The sequence below is a fragment of the Heteronotia binoei genome, chromosome 14, assembly GCF_032191835.1.
Source record: "Heteronotia binoei isolate CCM8104 ecotype False Entrance Well chromosome 14, APGP_CSIRO_Hbin_v1, whole genome shotgun sequence".
Lineage (NCBI taxonomy): Eukaryota > Metazoa > Chordata > Lepidosauria > Squamata > Gekkonidae > Heteronotia > Heteronotia binoei.
This window is the reverse complement of record NC_083236.1, coordinates 47,134,333-47,159,565: the sequence shown is the minus strand read 5'-3', so window position 1 is coordinate 47,159,565 and position 25,233 is coordinate 47,134,333. Positions and strand designations below refer to the sequence as shown.

At 45.8% G+C, this 25,233-nt stretch overlaps 1 protein-coding gene across 1 annotated transcript in view; it reads left to right on the top strand.

Annotated features, from left to right (window-relative positions):
- Positions 1-25,233, top strand: part of TDRD12 (tudor domain containing 12) — an 80,385-nt gene that overhangs the window by 33,496 nt on the left and 21,656 nt on the right. The window contains exons 14-21 of the mRNA XM_060253841.1: positions 1,571-1,727; positions 15,295-15,422; positions 17,276-17,467; positions 18,168-18,296; positions 20,068-20,179; positions 20,580-20,719; positions 21,226-21,446; positions 24,823-24,922. Coding sequence (XP_060109824.1) covers positions 1,571-1,727; positions 15,295-15,422; positions 17,276-17,467; positions 18,168-18,296; positions 20,068-20,179; positions 20,580-20,719; positions 21,226-21,446; positions 24,823-24,922 — 1,179 coding nt within the window. The remainder of the gene's footprint in view (positions 1-1,570; positions 1,728-15,294; positions 15,423-17,275; positions 17,468-18,167; positions 18,297-20,067; positions 20,180-20,579; positions 20,720-21,225; positions 21,447-24,822; positions 24,923-25,233) is intronic.

The following is a 25,233-nucleotide window of genomic DNA, read 5'->3' as shown; positions in this document are numbered from 1 at the left end:
AAAGATATCTACTCAAAGACTCTCAAGGTGGCTGGTTGCTACCAGTGCGCTGTGCTACAAGCTCGCAAAGCAACCAGTCCCAGAGCATCTGCGAGCTCATTCCACAAGAGCTTTGTCCACATCTTCGGCCTTTGCCAGGGGTGTGCCAATGGAAGACGTCTGCGCTGCCGCAGTTTGGTCCTCCACATCAACCTTCGCCACGCACTACGCTATGGACGTCCGTGCACGGCGAGATGCATCCTTCGGCCAGGCTGTGCTTCGCTCAATCTTCGATTGAAGCTGACCCTCTTTTCTGGTAAGTGCCACCTTACCATGTGGTCTGATACCCATCTTGACTGATATGTATTAATCTGTACAGTTTCCTTTTAGCACCAGCACCCACCACCGTGCAGTTCAGCTTATCAGTCACCCATGTGTGGGACTGCACAGAGACCACGAAGAAGATAAACAGGTTGCTTACCTGTAACTGATGATCTTCGAGTGGTCATCTGTGCAGTCACACACGCCCGCCCAGCCGTCCCCGCTGCTGGTTGCTCTTTGTAAACAACATCTCCTTACCTGCTATCAGCGGCGGGAAAGAAACTGGGTGGGTGGAGCGCCTTCCCCCCGCTCCAGGCATGCGCAATGGATGCCTGCTCCCCAGAGCGGGAGGAAACGCGCGCCAAAAAATAACGCCTAGGCTAGCTTTTGAAATCTCCGAGGTAGGGGTCGTCCTGACGGAAAACCCATGTGTGTGATTGCACAGATGACCACTCGAAGATCATCAGTTACAGGTAAGCAGCCTGTTTTTCTCTTTATCTGATTTTTTTAGCGAGAGATTCTGTGTTTTAAGCAGGATCAGCCTTGGGGGAGATAAATGTGAATCTGTGGTATTGGTTCAGTCAGCATTCCTAGAATGCATAAGCCATTGCTTATTAGTTTATGAGGAAAAGACACTGACAGCAGACACTAGTTTTTCCCAATGAAACCAAGTTCCATGATCAAATTATAGGGATTTACTTTAGAAAGGCTGTGGGAATATGCTGGACTGCATGACTGTCCCAAAAATTTGAAGAAAAATTGTTAGGTGAAGTAATTTTAACATAGCTGTGTGAAGTGGATGCTTTTTGGTTCTCAGTGGCCTACCTGTTTTATGTCAAACTATCCATTTTGGTCAGATAAAACATCCTCTAATTGCTTTTAAATGAACATTTTCAAGTCACACTGTACTTAGCTTATGTCACAGATGTAAAATCTCTCCTTGTAGAAATACAGGTCTAAAGAGAGATCTGAGAGTAAAAGAAAGTAGATACTTATCTGATTTCATGGAACTAAACAAAAATATGCATAAGAATGTTCAGAATAGAGATGGCAGCAGAAAAGCAGCTGGTGAGAGCTTAATGAAAAATGACTATACCATGGTAGAAATCATTTTTCCCACATGGGCTTTAATACATCTTTACTTTTAACAGTGGGGTCTGTAATTTTGCTAAACATAGATTTGTCCTGATTCATAGAATGTTTCTTATTTTAACTGCATGGGGTGAGGTGATTTTAACTGTATGGACTGAGATGTGTTTCTGTATTATAGCCCGTAGCATTAATCATATGCCCCGGATGGAAGAAAGCTGAACAAGTATTTGAGTTACTAGAAATTTACACTCGGTGCTCTAGGCCTCTTCATCCCAATTTGGTTTTACTGGGATTGAACACAGAAGAAATCAAAAGCATGAAACTTCCAAGAGGATGTAAGGACAACTTGATTGTTTGAAAAAAAAAATTGAATTTGAATAAGTAAATATCTAAACCTAGGATCTTCTTCGTGGTCTCTGTGCAGTCCCACATATGGGTAATCCGCAGGATCGGGCCCGACCTCGGAGAATTCAAAGCAATCTTGAACGTTAGTTTAGGCGCGTCTTCCCCTCGTCCTGGGGAGGAGGCATCGTCTGCGCATGCCTGGAGGAGGGGGAGGCGCTAGCCCACTCAGTTTCTTCTTTACCGCCGTCCGGATCATACCTACCTCGTTGAGTCTCCTGCTTCTTCATTGCAATCTCCCTCCAACTTCCTTCTTCAGCTTTCCCAGCTTCTCTTCACCTCTTTGCTTCGTCTTCTGGTATTGTATTAAAAAAAAAATTCTTGCTATATTTCGATCTTTCCCTTCCTCTCCCCCCCCTTTCTTTTCCCCTCCGGGCGGATGGAAGGAAGAGACAAAGTCACTTTCAAACGCTGCACTCGCTGCTCTTCTAAAATTCCGTCATCAGACGGCCATTCCCTGTGCCCATTCTGCCTCGGCGAGGCACACCGCACGGATACCTGCCTGCACTGCAGTCAGTTTGGCAAGCAGGCCCGGAAAAACCGCATCGCGCGGCTCAAGAGCCATCTCCTGGAATCTTCCCTCCGGCCAGCCATGTCTCACGCGGCTCAACAATCTACGCCATCTTCCCTGCCTACTACGGGGATGGCGCAGCCGGCAGCTTCCGTGGCACAGGCTCCCTGTAAGCTTAAGTCCGGGAAACACTCCAAAAAGTCCAATGACGTCAAAAAGCGCCATCGATCGGACTCGACTCATGCCGACTCGACCGGTCTCAAGCCTCCGAAGAAGCCTAAAACCAGCCATAAGTCTTCCGACCCTAGGCCTTCGGCTTCGAATCCGATGACGACTTCCACCGCCTCGGTCCCGATCACGCCAGGCTCGAAGTCGACTTCATCCCCAGCCATCACTCCACTAGAGATCGTTCGCATCTCCTCCAAATCACCATCCATACAAGACTCTCCACCCGAGAAAATACTGGACATTGACTCGCCCATTTCGCATAAAAACCAACCCCTTAACGCACTCGATCCTTGCTCCTTCAGAGAAGTTCCTCTGCAACCGCTGTCAGCTCTTTCCCTGGTCAGGGAGCCTTCGACCCCGAAGGAAATACCACTCCGTCCTCGAACACAACGATCCCGAAGCCACCTTAGGGAACGTTACTATTACTATTCCCCTTCAGGGTCTCGATCACCGTCTCCCCGGGATCGGAGGAGACATCGAAGATCCCCTTCTATCGACACCTACCGCTGGGCCGAGCCTAGGTACGGTGACGATTTCAGACACGACTCTCCTCGATACCGTGACCGAGCCTATAGAGATGATCGGGTTCGATATCAGGAACCTTCTCCACACAGACGCTACTCCTATTACGAGGATCATCCTCGATACCGAGAGGATCATCCTCGATACCGAGAAGAGCCAGCTCATCATGCCTCCAAACCAAAACTGGTCTCTCCGGCGAGATCCGCCTCTGCCGCCCCCAAGCAACAGCCTCCAGAGCCTCCGCTTAAACCTCTGGACCAGGATCTCGATGTCGACTCTGAAGCGGAACAATCTGACTCCTCTCATTCGTCGACCTCAGACCTACACTCTCCACTCTCCGACATAGCTAAACCAGCGGAGTTGTCGCCTTCTGAAGGCCCTAAATCTTACTTAGACCTTCTGGCTAATATGGCCAACTCGCTCAACGTCAAACTCACCTCCGATGCTCCTAGGGTCTCTGACGTTGTATACGACCTAGTGAATGCTGACCTTCCTGCAGGCTCCTCTTTCCCCATGCTTCCCGTCCATCTTGAAACGCTCAAGGAAGCTTGGGATAAGCCAGCATCGGTACCACCAACCTCCAAAAGGGTTGAAGCCCTTTACAAGGTCCATGCTCCCTAATCAAAGTTTTTGTTTAACCACCCTGCACCGAACTCCATGATAGTTCATTCCTCCTCCAAATCCAAACAAACCAGACACCCTGTGCCTCCAGAGAGAGAGGGCAAGAAGCTGGATACCATCGGCAGAAAGATATACTCCCTCACTACTGCCACGACTAAGATCCATAATTACATGGCTTATTTCTCAGCCTACGCATTTAATTTAACTTCTTATCTGAACACCTTGATTCCTTCGCTACCCGAGGCGACACAGAAACCAGCTGCCAACGCCCTGCAAGAGCTTGCCAGAGTAAGCAAGCAGCAGATTAACACAGCACGCCACGCTGCCCAGTGTTCTTCCAGGACTCTCGCCTCAGCTATAGCTCTCCGTAGACATGCCTGGCTTAGATCCTCATCGCTCCAACCAGACATTAAATTTAAAATTGAGGACTTGCCCTTCGACGGCCTTGGATTGTTTCATGCTACCACAGATGACATCCTCACGAATGTAGACGACAGCCGTAAAAGGGCCAAAAGACTGGGGGTCACCCAGCCTCAAACTCAGCTTAACAAACAAAGAAACTGGAGACCATATTATTATAAGAACTCGAGATCTCCAAGACAACAAGGATGGAAGCGCAAGCCTCCCCAATCCAAGCAGCCCTTTCAACAAAGGGCTCGCCCTCAAACATCAAAGAAGTCCACTCCTTCCACCAAACAGTCTCTTTGACTCCCCTGCCCCCCCGAGACGCCCAGACATCCAACTTCAGCCAAACCACTGTTCAGACATCTGTCTTCTACCCTTTTATCCCAGATGGGAGTCCATAACATCGGACTCATGGGTCCTGGCGATCATCCACAGGGGTTACACAATAGAATTCAGGTCCACCCCGAAACATCACAGGTTTCTCACCACGCCACCATCTATACAGCTCAAATCAGAAATCGCAACCTTGCTGGACAAGGGTGCAATAGTACCGGTACCACCACAGTATCACCGGACCAGATTCTACTCCCGCTACTTTCTCGTGCCGAAAAGAGACGGAGGTCTCCGCCCTATCCTCGATCTCCGCAAACTCAATCTCCATATCACTTACAAGAAATTCCGCATGATCACCCTTCAGTCAATCCTGCCTCTCATTCCAGAACAGGCCTGGATGGCATCGATAGATCTACAGGATGCCTATTTCCACATTACCATCAACTCCCATCACAGAAAATTCCTCAGATTCGCCATCAGGGATCAACATTTCCAATTCCGCTCCCTCCCATTCGGTCTCTCGACGGCACCGAGAGTTTTCACCAAATGTATGGCGGTGGTGGCCGCAGCACTACGTCAACGCAAAATATCTATCTATCCGTACATAGACGACTGGCTGATCGTCGCTCACTCAAGAGAACAACTTCAACTGGACGTCTCCGCCACTCTTTCTCTTCTGGCCACCCTTGGCCTCCAAGTCAACATGTTAAAGTCCAAGTTAATCCCAACTCAAACAATACAATTTATAGGAGCGAACATTTCTACGGTCTCCCAAACAGCCTCCCTACCACAGGACAGAGTACACAGCATTCAATCACTAGCCAACACAATTATCACTCACCGCTCCCAAACAGCGCTCATCTATCAGAAAATGCTAGGTCTAATGGCAGCTACCACCGCAGTTCTCTGCTTTGCGAAGCTCCATATGCGCCCCCTTCAACTGTGGTTCATCAGGACCTTTCACCCTCAGAGACAACACCAGTCCACACTACTGACGCTTCCGTCTCATATCATCCCATCCTTGAGATGGTGGACGATAGAACGTCACCTCTGTATGGGAATGCCATTCAAACAGGCACCTCCCTCCGTGATCGTCACCACCGATGCTTCCAAGTGGGGGTGGGGAGCCCACTTGGGAACCCTTACAGTTCAAGGCCAATGGACGGACTACGAAAGCTCCCTCCATATCAACTGCCTGGAACTCCTCGCAGTCCACAGAGCCCTAAGGTCCTTCCTTCCATCTCTACAGAACTGCCACGTCCAGGTCACCGTGGACAACATAGCCACTGTCTTTTACATCAACAGACAAGGGGGCACCGCTTCCACCAGACTATGCAAAAGAGCCCTAGCGCTATGGCATTGGAGCATCAGTCAAGGCATATTTCTCACTGCAGTCCATCTACCAGGAATCGAGAATGTGCAGGCAGATGCCTTGAGCCGCCACTTGGTCAACGACCACGAATGGTCCATCAACAGACAATACATTCTACCTGTCTTCAAGCTCTTCGGTACCCCGAAGATTGATGCCTTTGCATCCCCGTCCAATGCCCAGTGCACCCGCTTTTACATGAGAGGACCTCCGTCCCACCTCTCCTTAGGGGACGCGTTTCTCCAATCCTGGAAGGGAACACTACACTATCTTTTCCCTCCAATTCCACTCATCACCAGAGTCCTGCAGAAAATACAAGTGGATCACACCAACTGTATTCTAATAACTCCCTGGTGGCCACGTCAACCATGGTTTACCACCCTTCTGCTCCTGTCCAACAACACGTTCCTTCAACTTCCTCAAGCGCAGGACCTGCTATCCCAGCAACACGGCAGGGTCTTACATCACAATCCGGCTCTGCTGAAACTGACGGCCTGGAAAATCAATTTTTAGACTTTTCCCCCGATGTCCGTCATGTCCTAGTAAACTCCAGGAAGCCTTCCACCAGAAAATCCTACTCATTAAAGTGGAAGCGTTTCTCTCACTACGCTCTGCAGCATAACTTTGACCCCAGCCGAGCTAGCATCTCTCAGGTTCTGTCTTACACTCTAGCACTCTCCAAAACGGGACTTTCTTACTCCTCCCTGAAGGTCCACCTGGCAGCAATTTTTGCTTTCCATCCACGCATTGAAGGTGTTACAGTATTTTCCCACCACGCTACCAAGGCTTTCCTTAAGGGGTTTATCCGCCTACACCCCCCAATTCGACAAATTTTACCGACTTGGAGCCTTTCCCTTGTCTTAAGCCAACTTATGAAGCCACCCTTTGAGCCTATGGCATCTATCCCCCTTCATCTACTGTCTTGGAAAACGGCACTACTGACTGCACTCACGACAGGCAAAAGAGCCAGTGACATCTGTGCCCTCAGGGTGGACCCACCGTACACCACCTTCCATAATGACAGAGTGGTCCTTCGCCCTGACCCTGCCTTTCTACCTAAGGTTGTCTCACCTTTTCACCTAGGGGAACCTTCTACCCTACCGGCTTTCTTCCAGCACCCCTCGGATGCAGGTCAGCGAGCGCTACATAACTTGGATGCACGGAGAGCCCTCGCCTTTTATATAGACAGGACTCGCCAATTCCGTAAAGATCCCAGACTCTTTGTCACGTATGCAACTCACAACAAGGGCAGTAAAATCTCTACCCAAAGACTTTCGAAGTGGGTTGTCGCTGCCATTAAGTTATGCTATCAATTGACAAACCAGCCAGTTCCAGAGCACATACGAGCTCACTCTACCAGAGCCGTCGCTACCTCGTCAGCCTTCCTAAAGGGCATCCCAATAGAGGACATCTGTACCGCTGCAGTCTGGTCCTCCCCGTCTACCTTCGCCTCGCACTACGCCCTCGATGTTCGTGCCCGACGGGACTCATCCTTTGGACAGGCTGTACTGCGTTCCATCTTTGACTGACTGAGTTCTTCACGCTTTATTGTGAGTACCACTCTCTCTATTGTTTTTTCTCTAAATCATGCCTATTCTTGCAGGTCCAGCACCCTCCTCCTGATGGAATAGCTCGCTAATCACCCATATGTGGGACTGCACAGAGACCACGAAGAAGATGGACAGGTTTCTTACCTGTACCTGGTGATCTTCGAGTGGTCATCTGTGCAGTCACACATACCCACCCAGCCTTCCCCGCTGCTGGATACTCCTCATCTTTATTTCCACCCTTTCGGCGGCGGGAAGAAACTGAGTGGGCTAGCGCCTCCCCCTCCTCCAGGCATGCGCAGACGTTACCTCCTCCCCAGGACGAGGGGAAGACGCGCCTAAACTAACGTTCAAGATTGCTTTAAATTCTCCGAGGTTGGGCCCGATCCTGCGGATTACCCATATGTGTGACTGCACAGATGACCACTCGAAGATCACCAGTTACAGGTAAGAAACCTGTCCTTTTAGCAAAACCTAAAACACAATCATGAACATACAATAGAAAATTATATAGTAATGCTCTTTTATTATTAAACAGCCTATCACAGCCTATTATACAAGCCTATCACAAAGTTGTGATATCCTGTTTAGGATTCAGGATTCTGGCTAGGTAAATGCAATAGTGTCTTGGTGCTACAAGGTAAAATGCTATGAAAGCCTTCTCCCTTCACAAAGTCCACTGACGTCAGTGGGTTTAGAAGGGCACGACTCTGTTTAGGATTCTGGTTTATAAACAGTGTAGTAAGTCTGCGGGGGTGGGGGTGTAGAGAATTCATTGTTGATCATCATATTTTTTCTAACAACATGCTTCAGCCACATCTGCTTCCTGTTCATTCTAGCCAAAAATTCCCAAATGATTAAAATCTGGTTGATACAGCATGAGAGATGTATTAGAATTCCATTTCTCACATCTGGCTTTCCTTAATCTGTTATGCCAATAAAGGTTGTGGTGGTAATGGTAGTTGCGGTTGCAGTTCATACCATTTTGAAGAGTGGTGTCTTTTTAGTTTATAGATGCACAAGACAAATTCATCTGGGCAAAAATCTTACAAACTGGATGCCATAACTCAGTAATGTTAGTGTATTGTTCAATAGTAGCCAGCTTTATGATCAGTTACTGTGGATAATTTTTTTAAATGTCCATGTAGAGTGGACAAGTATTTTCCAGTTGCACATGTCTGGTTGCTGTCCGCAGTAATACATCACATGGTATACAGATAAAAGAAAAAAAAATCTATTATATATGCAAGCATTTAAAACACGACCACAAATACAAAGTAATAAGTGGAGTAGGTGCAAGGACGTTTGAGAGGGGCTTCTCATTTCCCCCTCTGAACTTTTTCTTCTTTCCTTTCTGTAAAGCTCTCCATTCTCTCTCCCTTTTTCCTGCTTCCTTCGCCTTCCCACTCACCAGCCAACCTACCTTTATTTTTTTCCTGTATTCAGCTTTCCCTCCTTCTGTCCCTGGCAGCCTCTACCACATCACATCACACAACCTTTATTAGCATAACAGCACAATAGAATAGATTGCAATAGAATCTGTGGACAAAAGGAACATCTCCTAGAAGCATAGTAAAGGAATTTTGCTACAGATTCAATGATTTCGCATTTATTTGTGGCTAAAAGTGAGAAGGTCTTACAGTCTTCAGATCGACCCTCTAAAGGTTGCAGAAACAGCCTCTACCTTGGAAAACTATGGCCCAGTTGTGTGGTACCTGCTGCCAGGCTGGGTCCAGTTATGTGGAAGGCTTTGGAGTGAAAAGAGGCAGCTCACTTATCCCTGTATCCACTGTGTCATACAATTTCTTCTTTCCCCCCTCCTGGCAACTCTCTTATCCTCACTTTTCTCAGTTTCCTTCTTGCCTTCCCACCAGCCAACTAACTAACCTTTTATTACCCTGCATCTTCACCTATATTATTTACTTTATATATGTCTTGCCTTTCTTCACCATGGAGACCCAAAGCAGCTTACATCATTCTCCTTTTCTCCATTTTATCCTCACAACAATGCTATGAGGTAGGTCAGGCTGAAAATCAAATGGCATCAAGTTGCCCAGTGGTTAGGCTGGAAATCACATGGCATCAAGTTGCCCAGTGGTTGCTGCTGGCCCTAACCCTGACAAGTCCTTCTGCAAAGGCCCCAGCAGCCCTGGAAAGGGCCCAGCCCTCTCTCCTTACATTCCAGTGACAGAAACGAAGGCTGGAAGTCTAACTGTACTGTTGTTGCTTAGTGATGCCCTCTGAAGGCATTCTGATCTTCATCTTGGTCTCTGTGCAGTCCCACACATGGTTGCCTGTGGCAAGAGCCATGTGTTTAGTCCCACATATGGGTCTTGCGGCAGACAAAGGAGCCATACCTCGGAGTCTCCAGTAGCTCGCCTAGAGCGTTTTTTGGCGCGCTTTCCGCTCGCCCTGGGGAGCAGGCATCGACTGCGCATGCCTGGAGCGAGCGGGAGGCACTATTCCCACTCAGTTTCTTCCTTTCCACTGCCCGGACAACACCTACCTTGCTGCGTTCCCCTCTCCTCAGCTCGTCTTCTCCTGTTTGGTATCGTATTCCTCCTTTTTCTCTTATCTCCTTTATAATTTTTTTTTAAGCCCTTGTTTCTGCGCTTTCCTTTCCCTGTTTTTCTCCCCTACCTCCCTCGTCCAAAGCGTATGGAAGGGAAAATTACTTTTAAAAAGTGTCAGAGGTGTGGATTTAAAATCCCTACTTCAGACGGACATTCGTACTGTCTTTTCTGCTTGGGTGAAGCTCATCGGGTAGATACTTGCCCTCATTGCGCCAACTTTGGTAAACAGGCGCAAAATATCGAGCGGTCAAACTTCAAAGTTTCCTGCTCGAAAAATCTCTCAGGCTATGCCCAGCTCTGATTCGCCACCTCCCCCACACCGAGCGGGAGATTCAGCTGCTCCTCAACTCCATAGAAAGCGTAAGTCCGACAAGAGACCATCCAAGCACTCTGACACTGGCCACAAGACTTCGAAGAAGTCTCGCCATACCGATCCATTGGCCTCGGCTCCGAAGAAATCTCGCAATCCAACAAGGTCGACTCCGATGACTTCCCCGAGGGTTACCACTTCGACCGCTATAGCGACATCGATGGCGTCGGTTTCCACACACTCGGCTCTGATCCAACCTCTTGTTCCACCAGAGCTTTCGGCGCCCTCTGACATCATCTCCGACATGCCTCATCTCACTCCCCAGCTGCAGTCGAGGTTATACTGGTCTGATCTCGTTCGCCTCGGTCCATAGCGTGGTGCTGTTCAACATCCTCCAACCTGACCCCCGTTCAGATCTGACTTTCTCTCAGGAGCATCCCCAGTCTTTGCTACAGGCTGGATCCTTTTGAGACATCGGAGTCTCTCCTCTCTACAGAGAGTCGTCGACACAGGTTTCCACCCAACATGTCCGATCTCGCTCACCGGTTTGACGTCGTGATTTCCGCTCACGCTCCCCAGTCTACCGTGAGTACCAGGACTATTACCACAGGGGTCGATATGAATATTCTTCACTCTCCAGATCGCCGTCTCCCAGACACCACCGGGTTTACCATCGCTACTCCCGTTCCCCCTTGGATGAGGATTTCTGTCGCTCTTGATACCGTGAATTCGAGGTCGCGTCCCACAGCCGTGATGTATCAACACCTCGAATCCATGACTTCGAATCTGCTCAGTACCGTGAGCCTTCTTAAACCCGAGACCCGGAGTATCTCTCTTCTCAAGTCCGTGAACCTCCTCGGTACCGAGAATCTTTTATACCCCACACAGCTTCCGCCAACATATCTTCTGCTCTGGCCATGACTTCTACATTGGCCACAACTTCGACTGCCTTACAAGTACAGTCTAAACCTTCCGAGGAATGTGCATCCACATCTGCACCTACCAAGCCTCTGATCTCTCCCACAACCGAGGAATCCCAATCCGATGGGGACAGCTCAGGCTCTTCTGACTCCGAAGATCCTCCTGGCTCGCCTGCCTCAGATTCCACAAATCCAGCCCGTCTTTCTCCATCAGACGGTTGGAAGGCCTACCTTAATCTGATTACTACCATGGCTGAAGCCTTGAATGTTACTCTTCCTTCCGACTCACCCAAGGTTTCTGACATAGTCCATGATCTGGTTCAGGCGGATTTCCTAGTGGGGTCACTCCTGCCTATGTTGCCAGTGCACTTGGAGGGGCTGCGTGAGGCCTGGGACAAACCTGCTTCGATTCCACCTACCTCGAAGCGCTTTGACTCCCTGTACAGAGTATACGCTCCTGATTCTAAATTTTTAGCCTCCCATCCTGCTCCAAAGTCTATCATCGTGCACTTAGCGACTAAAGCCAAACCATCCAGACATCCTACTCCTCCTGATCGTGAGGGCCGGAAGTTGGACACCTTGGCTCGCAAACAACCTTGCCTCTACTAATTCCAAACTTAACAATTACCTGGCTTATTTTTCTACATATACATTTAATCTCGCCAACCAATTTACTCCTCTCATTCCTTCTCTGCCTGAAACTTCTCAGAGAGTCGCATCCAACTTAGTCTCTGAGCTCTCACGAGTTTCTAAACAGCAGATTAACACCATCAGACATGCCATTTCCTGTTCATCTAGAGTTTTCGCTTCATTGGTGGCACTGCGTCGACACGCCTGGCTATGATCCACGAACCTGCAACCCGACATCAAACAAAAAATCGAAGACCTACCTTTTGATGGCCTTGGCCTCTTTCATGCATCCACTGATGAAGTCCTCACTTCGGTAGATGACGGCCGCAAGAGGGCGAAGTGCCTTGGAGTCTCTCAGCCAGCCTCTCAGCAGTTCAATTGACCCAAGCTCTGGAGATCATCTTTTCAGAGGCATCAACGCTCTCCTAAGCAATCCGATTACTGGAAGAGGAAACCCCCCCAGTAAAAGCAACCCTTTCAACAGAGGTCACGTTCTCAGCAGACAAAGAAGTCTTCTCAGCCAGCCAAGCAGTCTCTTTGATTCCCCTCTGCATCTCACCCAACAGCTGAATCCCTGCTATCAAACATGTCTTTTCCCATTCTACCCAACCTGGAGCTCAATCACCATGGACTCTTGGGTGCTCACCATAATCCGCCTAGGTTACGCAATCGAGTTCATTTTGCCACCTCACCGCCACTACTTCACTGTTACTCCACCATCCCCTCTTCTCAAACAAGAGATTCTGGCTCCAAAAAAAATGCCATAGAACCTGTTCCTCCTCACCATCGGGGACAGGTTTCTACTCACGATATTTCTTGGTGCCCAAGAGGGACGGGGGCAAGCGACCCATTCTGGATCTCAGGAGACTAAACAAGCAGATAGTCTACATGAAATTCAGAGTGATCTCCGTCCAATCCATCCTTCCCCTAATTCCGCAGGATTCCTGGATGGCATCCCTGGATCTCCAGGACGTTTATTTCCATGTGATCATCAGACCTCAGCACTGCAAATATCTTCACTTTGCCATGGGACAACATCACTTCCAGTATCGATCCCTCCCGTTCGGGCTATTCACCACCCCGAGAGTGTTTATGAAATGCATGGCAGTGGTTGCAGCTGCCCTGCATCTTCGCAACATTCCAGTGTTCCCGTACATAGACGACTGGTTACTCATCACTCCCACAGCACATCAACTGGCGAAGAATCTCAAAACAACACTCTCTCTTCTCACCTCCCTGGGCTTGTGTGTGAATGCTACCCTTGGCCACTGTGGACCTTAATCTTCTCTCTTGGAAGACTGCCCTGTTGGTTGCTCTCACTTCTGGCAAGCGGGCCAGTGAGTTATGTGCCTTCCGCTCTGACCCACCTTATACAGTTTTTCATAGGAACAAGGTGGTCTTGAGAGCGGATCCTGCTTTCTTACCCAGGGTTGTATCGAAATTTCATCTTTCAACTTCTACTTCGTTGCCCACGTTTTTCCTAATCCTAAGGACTCTGGACGAAGAGCTCTACACACCCTCGATGTCAGAAGAGCTTTGTCTTTTTACCCCCTCGTATACAACCGTTCCGTAAGGACTCTAACTTGTTTGTGGCCTACGGCAATCCTCAAAGAGGACGCAAAATTTCTACCCAGAGACTCTCTAAGTGGGTATCCATTGCAATCCGGTTGTGTTACGAAGTTGCTAAGCAACCTTTACCTGAAGGCCTTAAGGCTCACTCAACTAGAGCAGTCTCTACCTCCTCGCCCTTCCTGGAGGGCGTCTCCTTAGGGGACATCTGTGCCGCTGCATCATGGTCCTCGCCATCCACGTTCGTCTCACACTATGCCTTGGACGTTTGTGCCAGACGGGACACCTCCTTCGGCCAAGCGGTCCTTAGATCCATCTTCCACTGAAATCATCCCAGGTGAGTGCATGCATACATTGTAAGTATGAAGATGTTTTTTCTTGCCAGCACCCACCTTCCTTTTGACTTTTAGCTTTCTAGTCACCCTTGAGTGGGACTGCACAGAGACCACGATGAAGATAAACAGGTTGCTTACCTGTAACTGATGATCTTCGAGTGGTCATCTGTGCAGTCACACACGCCCACCCAGCCTTCCCCTCTGCTGGCTTTTTCTGCCTTGGTTTCTACCTTTGTAGACTGACAGTAGCGGCTGGAAGAAACTAAGTGGGAATGGCGCCTCCCGCTCGCTCCAGGCATGCGCAGTCGATGCCTGCTCCCCAGGGTGAGCGGAAAGTGCGCCAAAAAATGCTCTAGGCGAGCTATTGGAGACTCCGAGGTATGGCTCCGTTGTCTGCGGCAAGACCCATGTGTGGGACTAAACACGTGGGTCTTGCCGCAGGCAACCATGTGTGTGACTTCACAAATGACCACTCAAAGATCATCAGTTACAGGTAAGCAACCTGTTTTTCTTAAAGCTACAAGCACTGCTTCTGTTAGAATCAAAGAGTTGGAAGGGACCTCCAGGGTCATCTAGTCTAACCCTCTGCACAATTCAGGAAATTTACGAATACCACCCCCTAAATTCACGGGCTCCTCATTGCTGTCAGATGGCCATCTAGCCTCTGTTTAAAAATCTCCGAGAAAGAGGAAGCCTGTTCATTGAGGAACCGCTCTAATGATCAGGAAGTTCTTCCTAATGTTGAGCCGGAAACTTTGGATTTAATTTCAACCCACTGGTTCTGGTCCTACCTTCTGGGGCCACAGAAAACAATTCCACACCATCCTCCATATGATAGCCCTTCAAGTACTTGAAGATGGTGATCATATCACCTCTCAGCCATCGCCTCTCCTAGCTAAACATGCCCAGCTCCTTCAACCTTTCTTCATAGGATTTAGTCTCCAGACCCCTCACCATCTTTGTTACTATCCTCTGGACCCATTCCAGCTTGGCTATATCCTTCTTAAAATGTGGTGCCCAAAACTGAACACAATACTCCAGATGAGATCTTGCCAGAGCAGAGTAAAGCGATGCCATCACTTCATGTGATTTGGACACTATACTTCTGTTGATGCAGCCCAAAATTGCATTTGCCTTTTTAGCCACTTTATCACACTGTTGCCTATTATTATTTGTTATTTTGGACTTTTAATCCCTCCTCCGAGTGTGTGTGTGTTTGTGTATTTTTATATTTTGGAATTTTCTGCAAACCTGGGGCTTTTGGGAGGGAGGGTTGTAGAAAGATCTGTCTTGCCTGTCTGTGGCCCCATTTTCTTGAGTTTAATTATCCACAGATATGGCCACGTGGAAAATTAGATATTTTCTAAATTTAGTAGTTAGATTGTCAGAATGTGATTGGTGAGATCTGGGTTCACATCTCCAATCTGTAATGAAGCTCACTGGGTGAACTTGGGCTCACAGCATCTGCTTAGACTGATGTATCTCAGAGGTTACCGTGAGGAAGAAGGAATCATATATTATTCCCTGCAATGTATATGATAAAAGTCTAAAAATGAAACAGTGAATGTGTACTGATGTCTTTCACACTTCACACTTGTGTACTGATGTCTTTCTTTCAACTTTATAGGTGAGGTCATTATAACAACCCCTCATAACGTTTTGCGGCTGCTTGAATGCCACAGTTTAACGTTCCTCAGGCTTTGTCATCTTGTGTTTGATGAGGCTGAGGTACTGTTTTCTGAAGCCAATGAACAAGTGAGTGTGATTCTGTTCATCTGTTATCTAAGTGTTTCAGTGTGCAGCCAAAGATATTTCAAGGTAAGACACGTCTGGTTGGATTGAGACAGAAATGCCTTTCATCAGCGGGAAAGATCTTTCCTGTCCCCCCCCCTTCCTCCTGATGCAGCCCATTTATCTCCCCAAAATGCTGCTCATGAGGGACAAGAGACCTTCAGGAATGGCATGAGAGACAAATTGGGGATCAGCAGCAGCAGCAGGAACGGTGAATTGGTGGAAATGACACCTCCCCTTCCATTAGTGGAAAATCTAGTCTGGATGCAACCGCTCCAGTAGTTGGCCTCAAGTCAAAATGATGCCCACACCAAAATCAACATCAGTACTAATTACCCCAAATACACATTAGTCAAATATGATTCCTTGTTGCTGACATTTTGAAAAGAAGAAAAAGCAGGTGCAGTGTCAGGAAACCTTGTGCTTTACCTGAATCAAAGACCCGGTTCCTTCAAATAAAGCCCTCAAATAAAGCTGCCAACTTAGTGGTGTGAGTTTGGCTAAATCCAAGCAAAAAAAGAAGAAAAAATTCAAAAAATACCTTACTGGTATTTTTCAGTTATTGCTTCAGTTGGATAGTAACTTTGGATGCTGTTCATCTACCCAAAATAGCCAAGCCTCAAAAATATAGACGAATATAAAGGACTGCAGACTCTTTAAATCAGGGGTGTCAAACTTGCAGTTCAGGGACTGAATCAGGCCCCTGGAGGGCTATCAGACCCCCGAGCAACTGGCTGTCATCTGCTTCCTTCTCCTTATATCTTGCTTCCTTCTGCATACATCTTGCTTTGCCAGGCTTTCTCAATCACACAACAGAGCTACTGAGCCAAGCCTCTCTTCCTTCTAATTGACTGAGGCTCCTCCCTATCCAGTCCCTGGGGAAGGAAGGAAAGAGCCAGAGCTTTTTTTGCCCAGTTCCCTGGATCCCATGGGAGAAATACAAAGAAAACATCTTTAAGACCAATGAGTGCTAATGTTTTAAGCATGTTTTTAAGATATTTAAAAAATATAATTGTGTTTGTCTGTGTTCTTTATAAAATTTATATCTCTGCTGCCTGATCTTAAATAGGTACACACATGGCCTGGCCCAACATGTCTCATTTATGTCAGATCCGTCCCTCATAACAAATGAGTTTAACACCCCTGCATTAAATGTCTTCTCAAATCCATTCTTTTCTGGAGTGAGTAAACTCCCAAGGCATTTAAAGGAGTTGCAGTCCTTTTAAATGCTTTCTGAGTTCACTCGCCAAGGAGTTGTGTGGCTTGAAGAAGGGATTTGAAGGAATCATGACCCCTTTAAATGCTTTTTTCACCAGTAAAATTAATAGAGGATGGAGACATCTCCGAGGGCTCATAGAATTGGACCCCCTAGTCCAATCTCTTTTCAACTTGGCATTTTTTTAGGAGAGGCACCTGCAGCTATGCTGCAAATTTAGTGCCTTTGCTTCAAAAAAAACAGCCCCCCACCCCAATTCCCAGATACCCCTGGATTAATTCTCCATTATACTCTATGGGGACCACTGACTTTAATGGTCCCCATAGGGTACAATGGAGCAAAAAGAGTCAGGTTTCCCAAATATTTTCTGAATCCAAATACCATACTGGTATTGGGATTCAGGAATATCCAGAAGAAATATTTTGGGATTTCAAATTCCTGAACACGAAAAATACCAGATTTTTTGTTTGTTTTTTGCACGCCCCTACCGCTGGCTGGATGATTAAATCAACAGCTTTGGTTATCACAGCATCCAGCAATACAGTTACCTATAGCTTTGCCCTCTTGACACAATGAAAACATAATTATTCCTGTTCTGTAGATGTTAAATATTTTAGAGTATTGCAAAAATCACTTCAGCATTGAAGAGAGGGAATCTGCACCATGGCAGATTGTTGCTATTGGAAGGCATTGGAACAAAAAATTGGAATATTTAACCCAAGAATTCATGAATGATCCATATGTTGTGATTACAGCCATGGAAGAAGCAGCCATATATGGGAATGTACAACAGGTAAAATATGTTATTTATGTTGCATATATATATATATATATAAGAATGTGTCAGGAAGAATTAAATGGATGTAAGAAACTCGCAGCTGTGGATGGATGGAAGTGAAATGACTCATGATCAGCAGCGCAGCTTGAAAAGGGGTCTAGGTAGACAGTAATGGTTTTGCTTTTGAATGGTTGGTTGAGCAAAATGAAATCATTATTGCAAATATTATGTAAATAGCTGAAACCTAAATGTGCTGAAAGGTGCGGTTGGAAGCAGAATAGGTTATGGAGATGGGGAGAAATCCATTGGTTGGTACCATGAGTTGTACATTTTGCTTTTGAAGACAACATAAAGAGTGGTTATTATGATGCCTTCTATTAGATCAGGTGCTGTATGGGAAACCTGTTAATGGACTGAATAAAATATTAATGAGATGGGCCCTTTCAAGGGCTTCTTTACACATAAGATTCCTGGGTAAAGAATAGTTTTGGGTTATACTCCTAAGTTTATTACTGCCTTACTAGAACAGTAGATCTAAGAAGAGTGTATGCTGGAACTGTGGACTATTTCATCTGTCATAAAGTCACCTCGTTTAGCAATCATCATCAGTAGCTCAATATTTAGAGCAATTGGCTTGTATTTCTGAATATAACTAGAAGTAAAATAGTCTTTGGCTTTTTGTTAAGATTTAATAATGTATGGCATGTGACTGCAGATGGTACAGCTGTGCCTTGAGTGTGACAAAGTCTCTACATTACTTCAAGTGCTGGATTTTACTCCTACTAGTACTCAGAAGACGTTGGTTTTTACCAGTTCTAAGGAAGAAACAGATACAGTTTCCAAGGTATTTTCCTCCCAAAACCCATGGATTTCCAGGAAAAGCCCGTATGATCACTGAAATTTTGTGGAAAGAGTCTCTCTTTCAAGCATCGTGAACTGAACTCTAGCTTAAAAATTGTAAGAGAAGTCTTCAGAGGTGTGAAGAGCTGTTATGGTGTAAATGAAAGGCCTCTTTATCATAGAATAGATTTATGAGAAATCTTGTGGTTATTCCTCCTCACCTTCATAATTATTGTTGGGTGGATAAATAGATGGGTAGGAAATATTTCAGAAAACAAATCATACAATGGCAAGTCTGTTATCAGTCTGCCCATCTGTAAATGAGTCCCTCTGAGTTTTCTCATTCCTGTGCCACACAGATTGCTGCTACTCAGTCACACCACCTCTTGCTGTCCTTGTCTGTACAAGACAGGTGACTGTGATAACACTGCTATTGCAGATGGCTGTTTTCATGCCAGAGCAGAATCTGAAAGCAGAAGTCCTGTGATGAAACCAGCCAAAAATAATACTAAATAATGTGCAGGATTTCAGGTTCTCCAGAACTCTTTGTCAGGCTGGATTTTAAACAAAAATTGCATCTGGGAAATAAAAGGGAGAGTTTTCAAGCCATGATCGTAAGGCCTGTCCAGCAGGCTAGAACAGGAAACATGGTTCTGAGCTGATAGTACTGCAGCTAGATGAAATGGCCAAAGTTCATGCTTGATAGCTCCTGAAAAGGCTCACGTTGAATTGATGTTTGTGTTCCAAACAAATCAGTCCAATATTTTCTTTGGGACAAAAACTTTGAATTTAAAAATGTATTTCTCTGAACAAGGAAGGCTTTAATTTAAAGGTGCATTAAACTGATTCATTCTGCACTTTGGAACACAAAAGAGGACTCATGAGCTACTTTCCAGTCTAGTATTTGTAGTATTCTGATATCTCCTATTTCCACGCCATCCTTCTAAACTTGTTTCAGTTACTAAATTATTAAACTAATCATTGGATTATCACTCACACTTTTAGTCATAATCAAATTGATATAAATGCTAAAAAAAAGCCTTTTGACTTTGGCATAGTGGACCAAAGCCTTTTTAGAACTAGAACCTAACCCCAGTCTCCAATTAGGGACAGCCTTTGAAATTTTGTATTCAATGTGTCCACCTTTCTCAGCTCTGCACAGTGCCACCTGGTACAGAAGAAGATGTGGTCGTCTTGTACTGTACCAGTTACAGCAAACTCCACCCCCTACCTCAAATGTGGGTGGAGGTGCCAGAATGGAATTAGTGGCTATATAGAAGTGGATGGTCCAGTAGGTGCAGCATTTTGTCATTCCTCAAAAAGAGCTGCCCAGGAAGATTACTTTCATCAAGCACCAGGAAAAGAACTGAAAATTTTATAGCAGCTTTTATGGAGTTTTAAATTATTAGTTAATTGGATTTGAAAGCTTTTTTAAAAAACCACCTATAAACTTGTTTTTAAAATACTTCTAAATAACAAACTACTGCTTGCTTTCATCCCATTTGTGTAAGTATTGTAAAGAGAAGAATGCTGACACCTTTTGCATCTTCCCCATCTTTCTAAAAAAAAAAATATTTCTCTGAAGAGGGAGGCTTTCATTTAAAGGTCCATTAGATTCATGTTACCAAAAAATGCACCTTGGGACAAATTGAGACCTTCTTGTGGTTCCTGACCCAGCCACTGAATGCCAGTGCAACAAGAGCATTCTTTGGAATTGTAATTCTGTTCTGATTGTAATCCCCAGTGTTTGAAGCCATTCTCATTTTCCTGATCAGGCGGTGGAGAGCACTTCAATATTCTGCTTGAAAGTACAGCCAGGAATTGATTTTGATTATGTGGTAGCGCAGTGGAACAAAAAATTTAGCTCTGGCACACATGCTGTGTTAGGTAAGTTTTTTTCTTCTTCTTGAGTGGGTTTTGTCAAGGTTTCTTGCCAAACTGTAAAATCTTTGTTACTTTTGTTGTCCCTGGTCAGGATTTAATTAGGAATTTACATAATTTGCAGATTTCAATGGCAAAATGGTATTTTGTGGATTTTAGTAGCTTATAAATTATTACATACTGGAGTTTTGTGGGGAGAAAGAACACTGTGAAGGTTAGTTACCAGGGGGAGAGACTTTAAAATGTCAAAATATGAGATGGTGCCCCTGCTTTGTTAGGAGCCCAGCTATAAGTAAATGTTGCCTGATCCTTTTGACTTTTCAACTTTTGAATAACAGCCACAAGATACAAGAGACCTGTCAATTACTTTTCCCCCCCGCTTTACAATTTCTGTTTCTCTTTGCAGTTTTAACTGATGACTGCATGTCAGCCCTAGGAATTACTGATGCAACACATATCGTCCATTTCAGCTTTCCCACCTCCCCAAGAATCTTTGGTGCGCGTTTGTATGGCATGTCTGCTAACTTCCAAAATTCAGTAGAAAAGGTCTGCATAAACCAAACTTGAATCAGATACCACTGTAAGATAACATTTTGAATGTTTTTGGAGGGAAACACCCTAGCAGTTGAGCTTATGTCCAGCTTCCTCCTCTTGCATCTTTCTGCCTTTATGTCCCAGTAGATCCCTGCCTGTGTTCTTTCCACTTTATCGCCTCCCAGCTGCCTGAATGTCAGCACTCTCAGGTGCCTTGCCCAGACTTTTGACTTCTCTAATGCCTGAAACCCTCTCCAGGAGCACTCATGTGGTGTCCACTCCTTTGAACCCCATCGTCAGTTGCATCTGCTGGCATTTGTCCTTCCCCCCCACCTCTCTCTCATCCCATCCTTTCTGTTCTTGGCCCACTGTCAAAATGTACATTGTGAGATTCTTGGAGTCCTTACCTGTCTGTCTTGCTGATGTGCTTGTTAAGCACCTTGTTCAACTGATGGCACTGTATTATAACAAACACTGAAGGAAAGTTGTTGTTTTTTAATTTCCTGCTGCTTTTTAAGGTTTTGTCTCTACAACAAGGAGATCCAAAGGCAAAGTCCATCTTGTTGTTGACAGAAAAGAGTGCATGCCATGCTGCTGGGGTGCTTCGTTATTTAGAACGCACGAAAGCCAAAATCCCACCAGAGTTGTGTGACTTTATAGCAGGAGTACTGGAAGCCAAAGAAGATAGTAAGAGTGGGCAGCCGCTCTGTCGCTACCTCAAAATATTTGGCATTTGCAAGTAAGAAAACATCAAGTTCCTCTTAAGGTATTGCAGCTACTTTGCCTTGGTCATGGCTCATGGGCAGAGCACCTGCATGACATGCAAAAGGTCCCAGGTTCAATCCTTGGCGTCTCCAGTCAAAAGAATCAGGTAGTAGGCGATGTGGAAGGCCTCTTCCTGAAACTCTGGATAGCCACTGCCAGTCTGAGCAGACAATAGAGAGTCTGGTTCAGTATAAGGCAGCTTCATTTGTTCTCCTGGTTTTTCCAGTGTACCATGTTAGGCTGTTACAAAACCAAACAACATTTGTCTGCTGTCTGCTAACTGTGTTTTTGGATAATGCTTTTAATTATTGGTTATTCCACCTCCACCCTCATAAATCAAGGGGTCTGATCCACTAGCAGCATCACAGTGCTTGATGAGGGATGGTCAGTATGGTGGCTTGTTTGGTGGAGGGATGATGAGTATTGCAATCCAGACAGCCAGGAATGTAAGTGAGAAGGGAAGCAACAGAAATGGAGGGGCACTATAAATCTGGTAAGGATGGGGAAGCTTTATTTTTGGGATGCTGGTGTGACTCATGGGCTGCACTCAGGTGGCATTAACAAACTGGGTAGTGGGGAGGACTCACTGCACCTTCAGCCTCTGCAGAAAGCTTGCCGGTCTTACAGTAATCCCTGTTCTGTAAAAAAAAAAACACTCTTATCTAGAAATAACCTTGGTGTACATTGTTACGTTAAAAATTATTTTCTTTGTAAAAGGACATAGTTAATATTTAGTGTGCCTTCTGTAGCTGTTTCTTTGAAAGGGCGGTTTGTTATTGTATAGTATCTTCTATATGAAGATACGATCTGCACTATTTTGTTCCACTTGAATAATGAAAGTCAGGAGGTTCTGTAATAAGCCCAGAGATTTTCTTCAGTGTTTGGGAAATTGGTTTTAAATCTTCAGGCAATCCACATTTCTGAATAAGTTCTGTTAAATCTGGTTTATATAGTTTTTAAAAAGCAGATTTAACAGAACGTTGATGTGGCTGAAATGTTCTTTGCTCAGTTCTTTATTTAATGACAAGTACGAACTGTCCTCCTGCTTTGACAGTGTTTGAGTTAAATACGGTGGTGGAAAGTGCCATCAAGTCACAGGTGACCTATGGCAACCCCATAGGGTTTTCAAGGCAAGAGATATTCCAAGTGGATTGCCATTGTCTGCCTCCATGTCATGACCCTATTATTCCTTGGAGGTCTCTCATTCAACTACTGGATAGAACTAACCCTGTTTAGCTTCCAAGATCTGAGGATATCACAGTGGCCTGTGCTGTCCAGGTCAGAGCAAGTTAAGAAGATGAAGAAGAAGATATTGGATTTATATCCCGCCCTCCACTCCAAAGAGTCTCAGAGCGGCTCACAATCTCCTTTACCTTCCTCCCCCGCAACAGACACCCTGTGAGGTGGGTGGGGCTGGAGAGGGCTCTCACAGCAGCTGCCCTTTCAAGGACAACCTCTGCCAGAGCTATGGCTGACCCAAGGCCATGCTAGCAGGTGCAAGTGGAGGAGTGGGGAATCAAACCCGGTTCTCCCAGATAAGAGTCCACACACTTAACCACTACACCAAACTGGTTAAATACATCATGCCTAGTAAAACTGATCTCCCACACTCAGCGCCAGCTCTACAGAGCCACCATACGCCTGGTGCCCCAGGCAAGGTGCCTTGCTCTGTTCTTGGGGAATGCAAGCGCAGCAACAGCACACTTGTGCCTCAGAGCATACTTTGAGGCTGCTGTCGCTCTCCCTGCAGCGTTTGAAGCACAAGGCAAAATGACAGCAACCTCACTGTGCGCTCTGAGGTGCAAGTGCTCTGCTGCTGCGCTCGCCTTTGCTGATTATTTCTCTCATCCCAGAGGCAAGGGCAGGTGGGAGGGTTAAACTGGCACCCTCCCCAGGTCCGCACCCCAAGCAGCCACATAGGGCTGCCTAGTGAACGGGCCGGCCCTGCCCACACTTATAATGCCATCCTAAACAGACTTGCATCCTTCTAAGCTCATTGATTTCAGGAGTTAGAAAGGTTATTTTATCCTATGTTTGCTACAAAAAGGATGTTGACATTGAAAGCAGAAGAGGCATAATAGTTGTCTGGTGGCAGTGTATATTAACTAAAGCAAGATAAGATCAGGCCCGTAACAGTGGGGGTCCAGGCCCCACCAATCAATCCCCTGTGTAATTTTTCTGGCCACATTAATCAGTCTCCCATTGCTCGCTGCCACTCTATTCAAGAGGCCTTAACCCCTTTCTTTCTCCACCAGCCTGATAAAAAGTGCAAAGGAAGATGAAAGCTCATGCATAATTTTGTGATAATAAAAGGAATAATGTGCCATTTGTGTTTTTAGAGGCATTCACAGAATATTTTGAAAGTTGACACTGAGAGCCTGGCCCCCTTAAGCAAAAAATCCTGCCGCCCCCCCCCCCCCGCCCCAAATTTAAAATCCTGATTACAGCCGTGGATAAGATACTTGCTGAAGTTTGCTAAAACTCTTGGAACCCTCTGTGTGAGTCTCAGAGGAGTCCCCTTCTGGGGTTTTTTTGCATGAACCAAATGTTCCAAGCATGTCTTGTGATTGGGAGAGAGGCAAACCTAGCAGATCTATTGGACCCAAAAAATATTGGTATTCCCAAATACTCCTGAATTTCAATATTGGTATTCTGTTGGTATTCACATAAATATTCAGAAAACCCAAGTTTACTTGGCTCCATTATACCCTATGGGAACCATCTGAGGGTATAATGGAGAATCAATCAATTTAAATTAAGTTTAAATGCCTTCTGAGTTCACTCACAAAAGTTCTGCCACTGCACAACTTGGCATTTAAACTTGGGCATTTAAATGCCTTCTAGCTGCGCCCAAATAAAAGCCAAATAATACCAGTTTTTGTTCATGTGCAGCTATTTCGGTGCCAAATCAGATTGTCTAATCTGTATTCAGCTGAATAAGTATCCCCCCAAAAATGCCAATAAGGTATTTTTCAGGTGTTTAATTGTCTTGGTATATACTGAATGCGCACCCCTAGTGGTGAATTAGCCAAAAATGCTCTAAGCAACTTCCTATTTTGACTGGAGGCTCTGGGCTTGCATGATAATGTAATTAATTAATTAGAACACACTGCCTCCCACCCCCCGCACAGCTTGGAAATTTTGCTCAGTTGATTTTGTAGCCTCATATTTCACCACTGAGGTTGGTGCTTCTCAGGGTTGCCATACAGGTTGTCATACTGGCTTGTGCACCTCCTTGTCCTTTCCAACCATGTGTTTTTCCCCCCAATGGGCATGTGTTTTAACTGCCTTTATCTTTTCAGCATAGTTCATTCCTGTTGGCTAAGACTGTCACTTTATGAACATTACAGGGATAAAAACCGCTGTCCGGATCGACATCGAATTAATTTGCAAATAGATTTGCCCCGAAAGCTAACAGATGAAACTCTGCCTACTGCGGGTAATGTAACGGTGAGAAAAACCTTCCCCCCCAACTTTGTATCTTTAATATGTTCTAGTTAGCTAGAGCAGTTGGACACAGACAGTCTAGTGACAGCAGTCACCTTTGGAACTGGCCTTGAACGTACCACAGTTGCCTCGAAAGCATGGTGTTGGCAAGCAATTGAAGAAGCAAATCTGGAGAAAGTGGGGCAGAGGGAGGGTTGTTTCCACAGCTGATGTCTCTGCAGCTGCTTTGCACAAAGATTTTCTCTGTAGTCAGAGCACAAATATTGGAACTGATCCTGGCAGTGAGAGAGAAGGGGCAGCATTTTGGGAAAGAG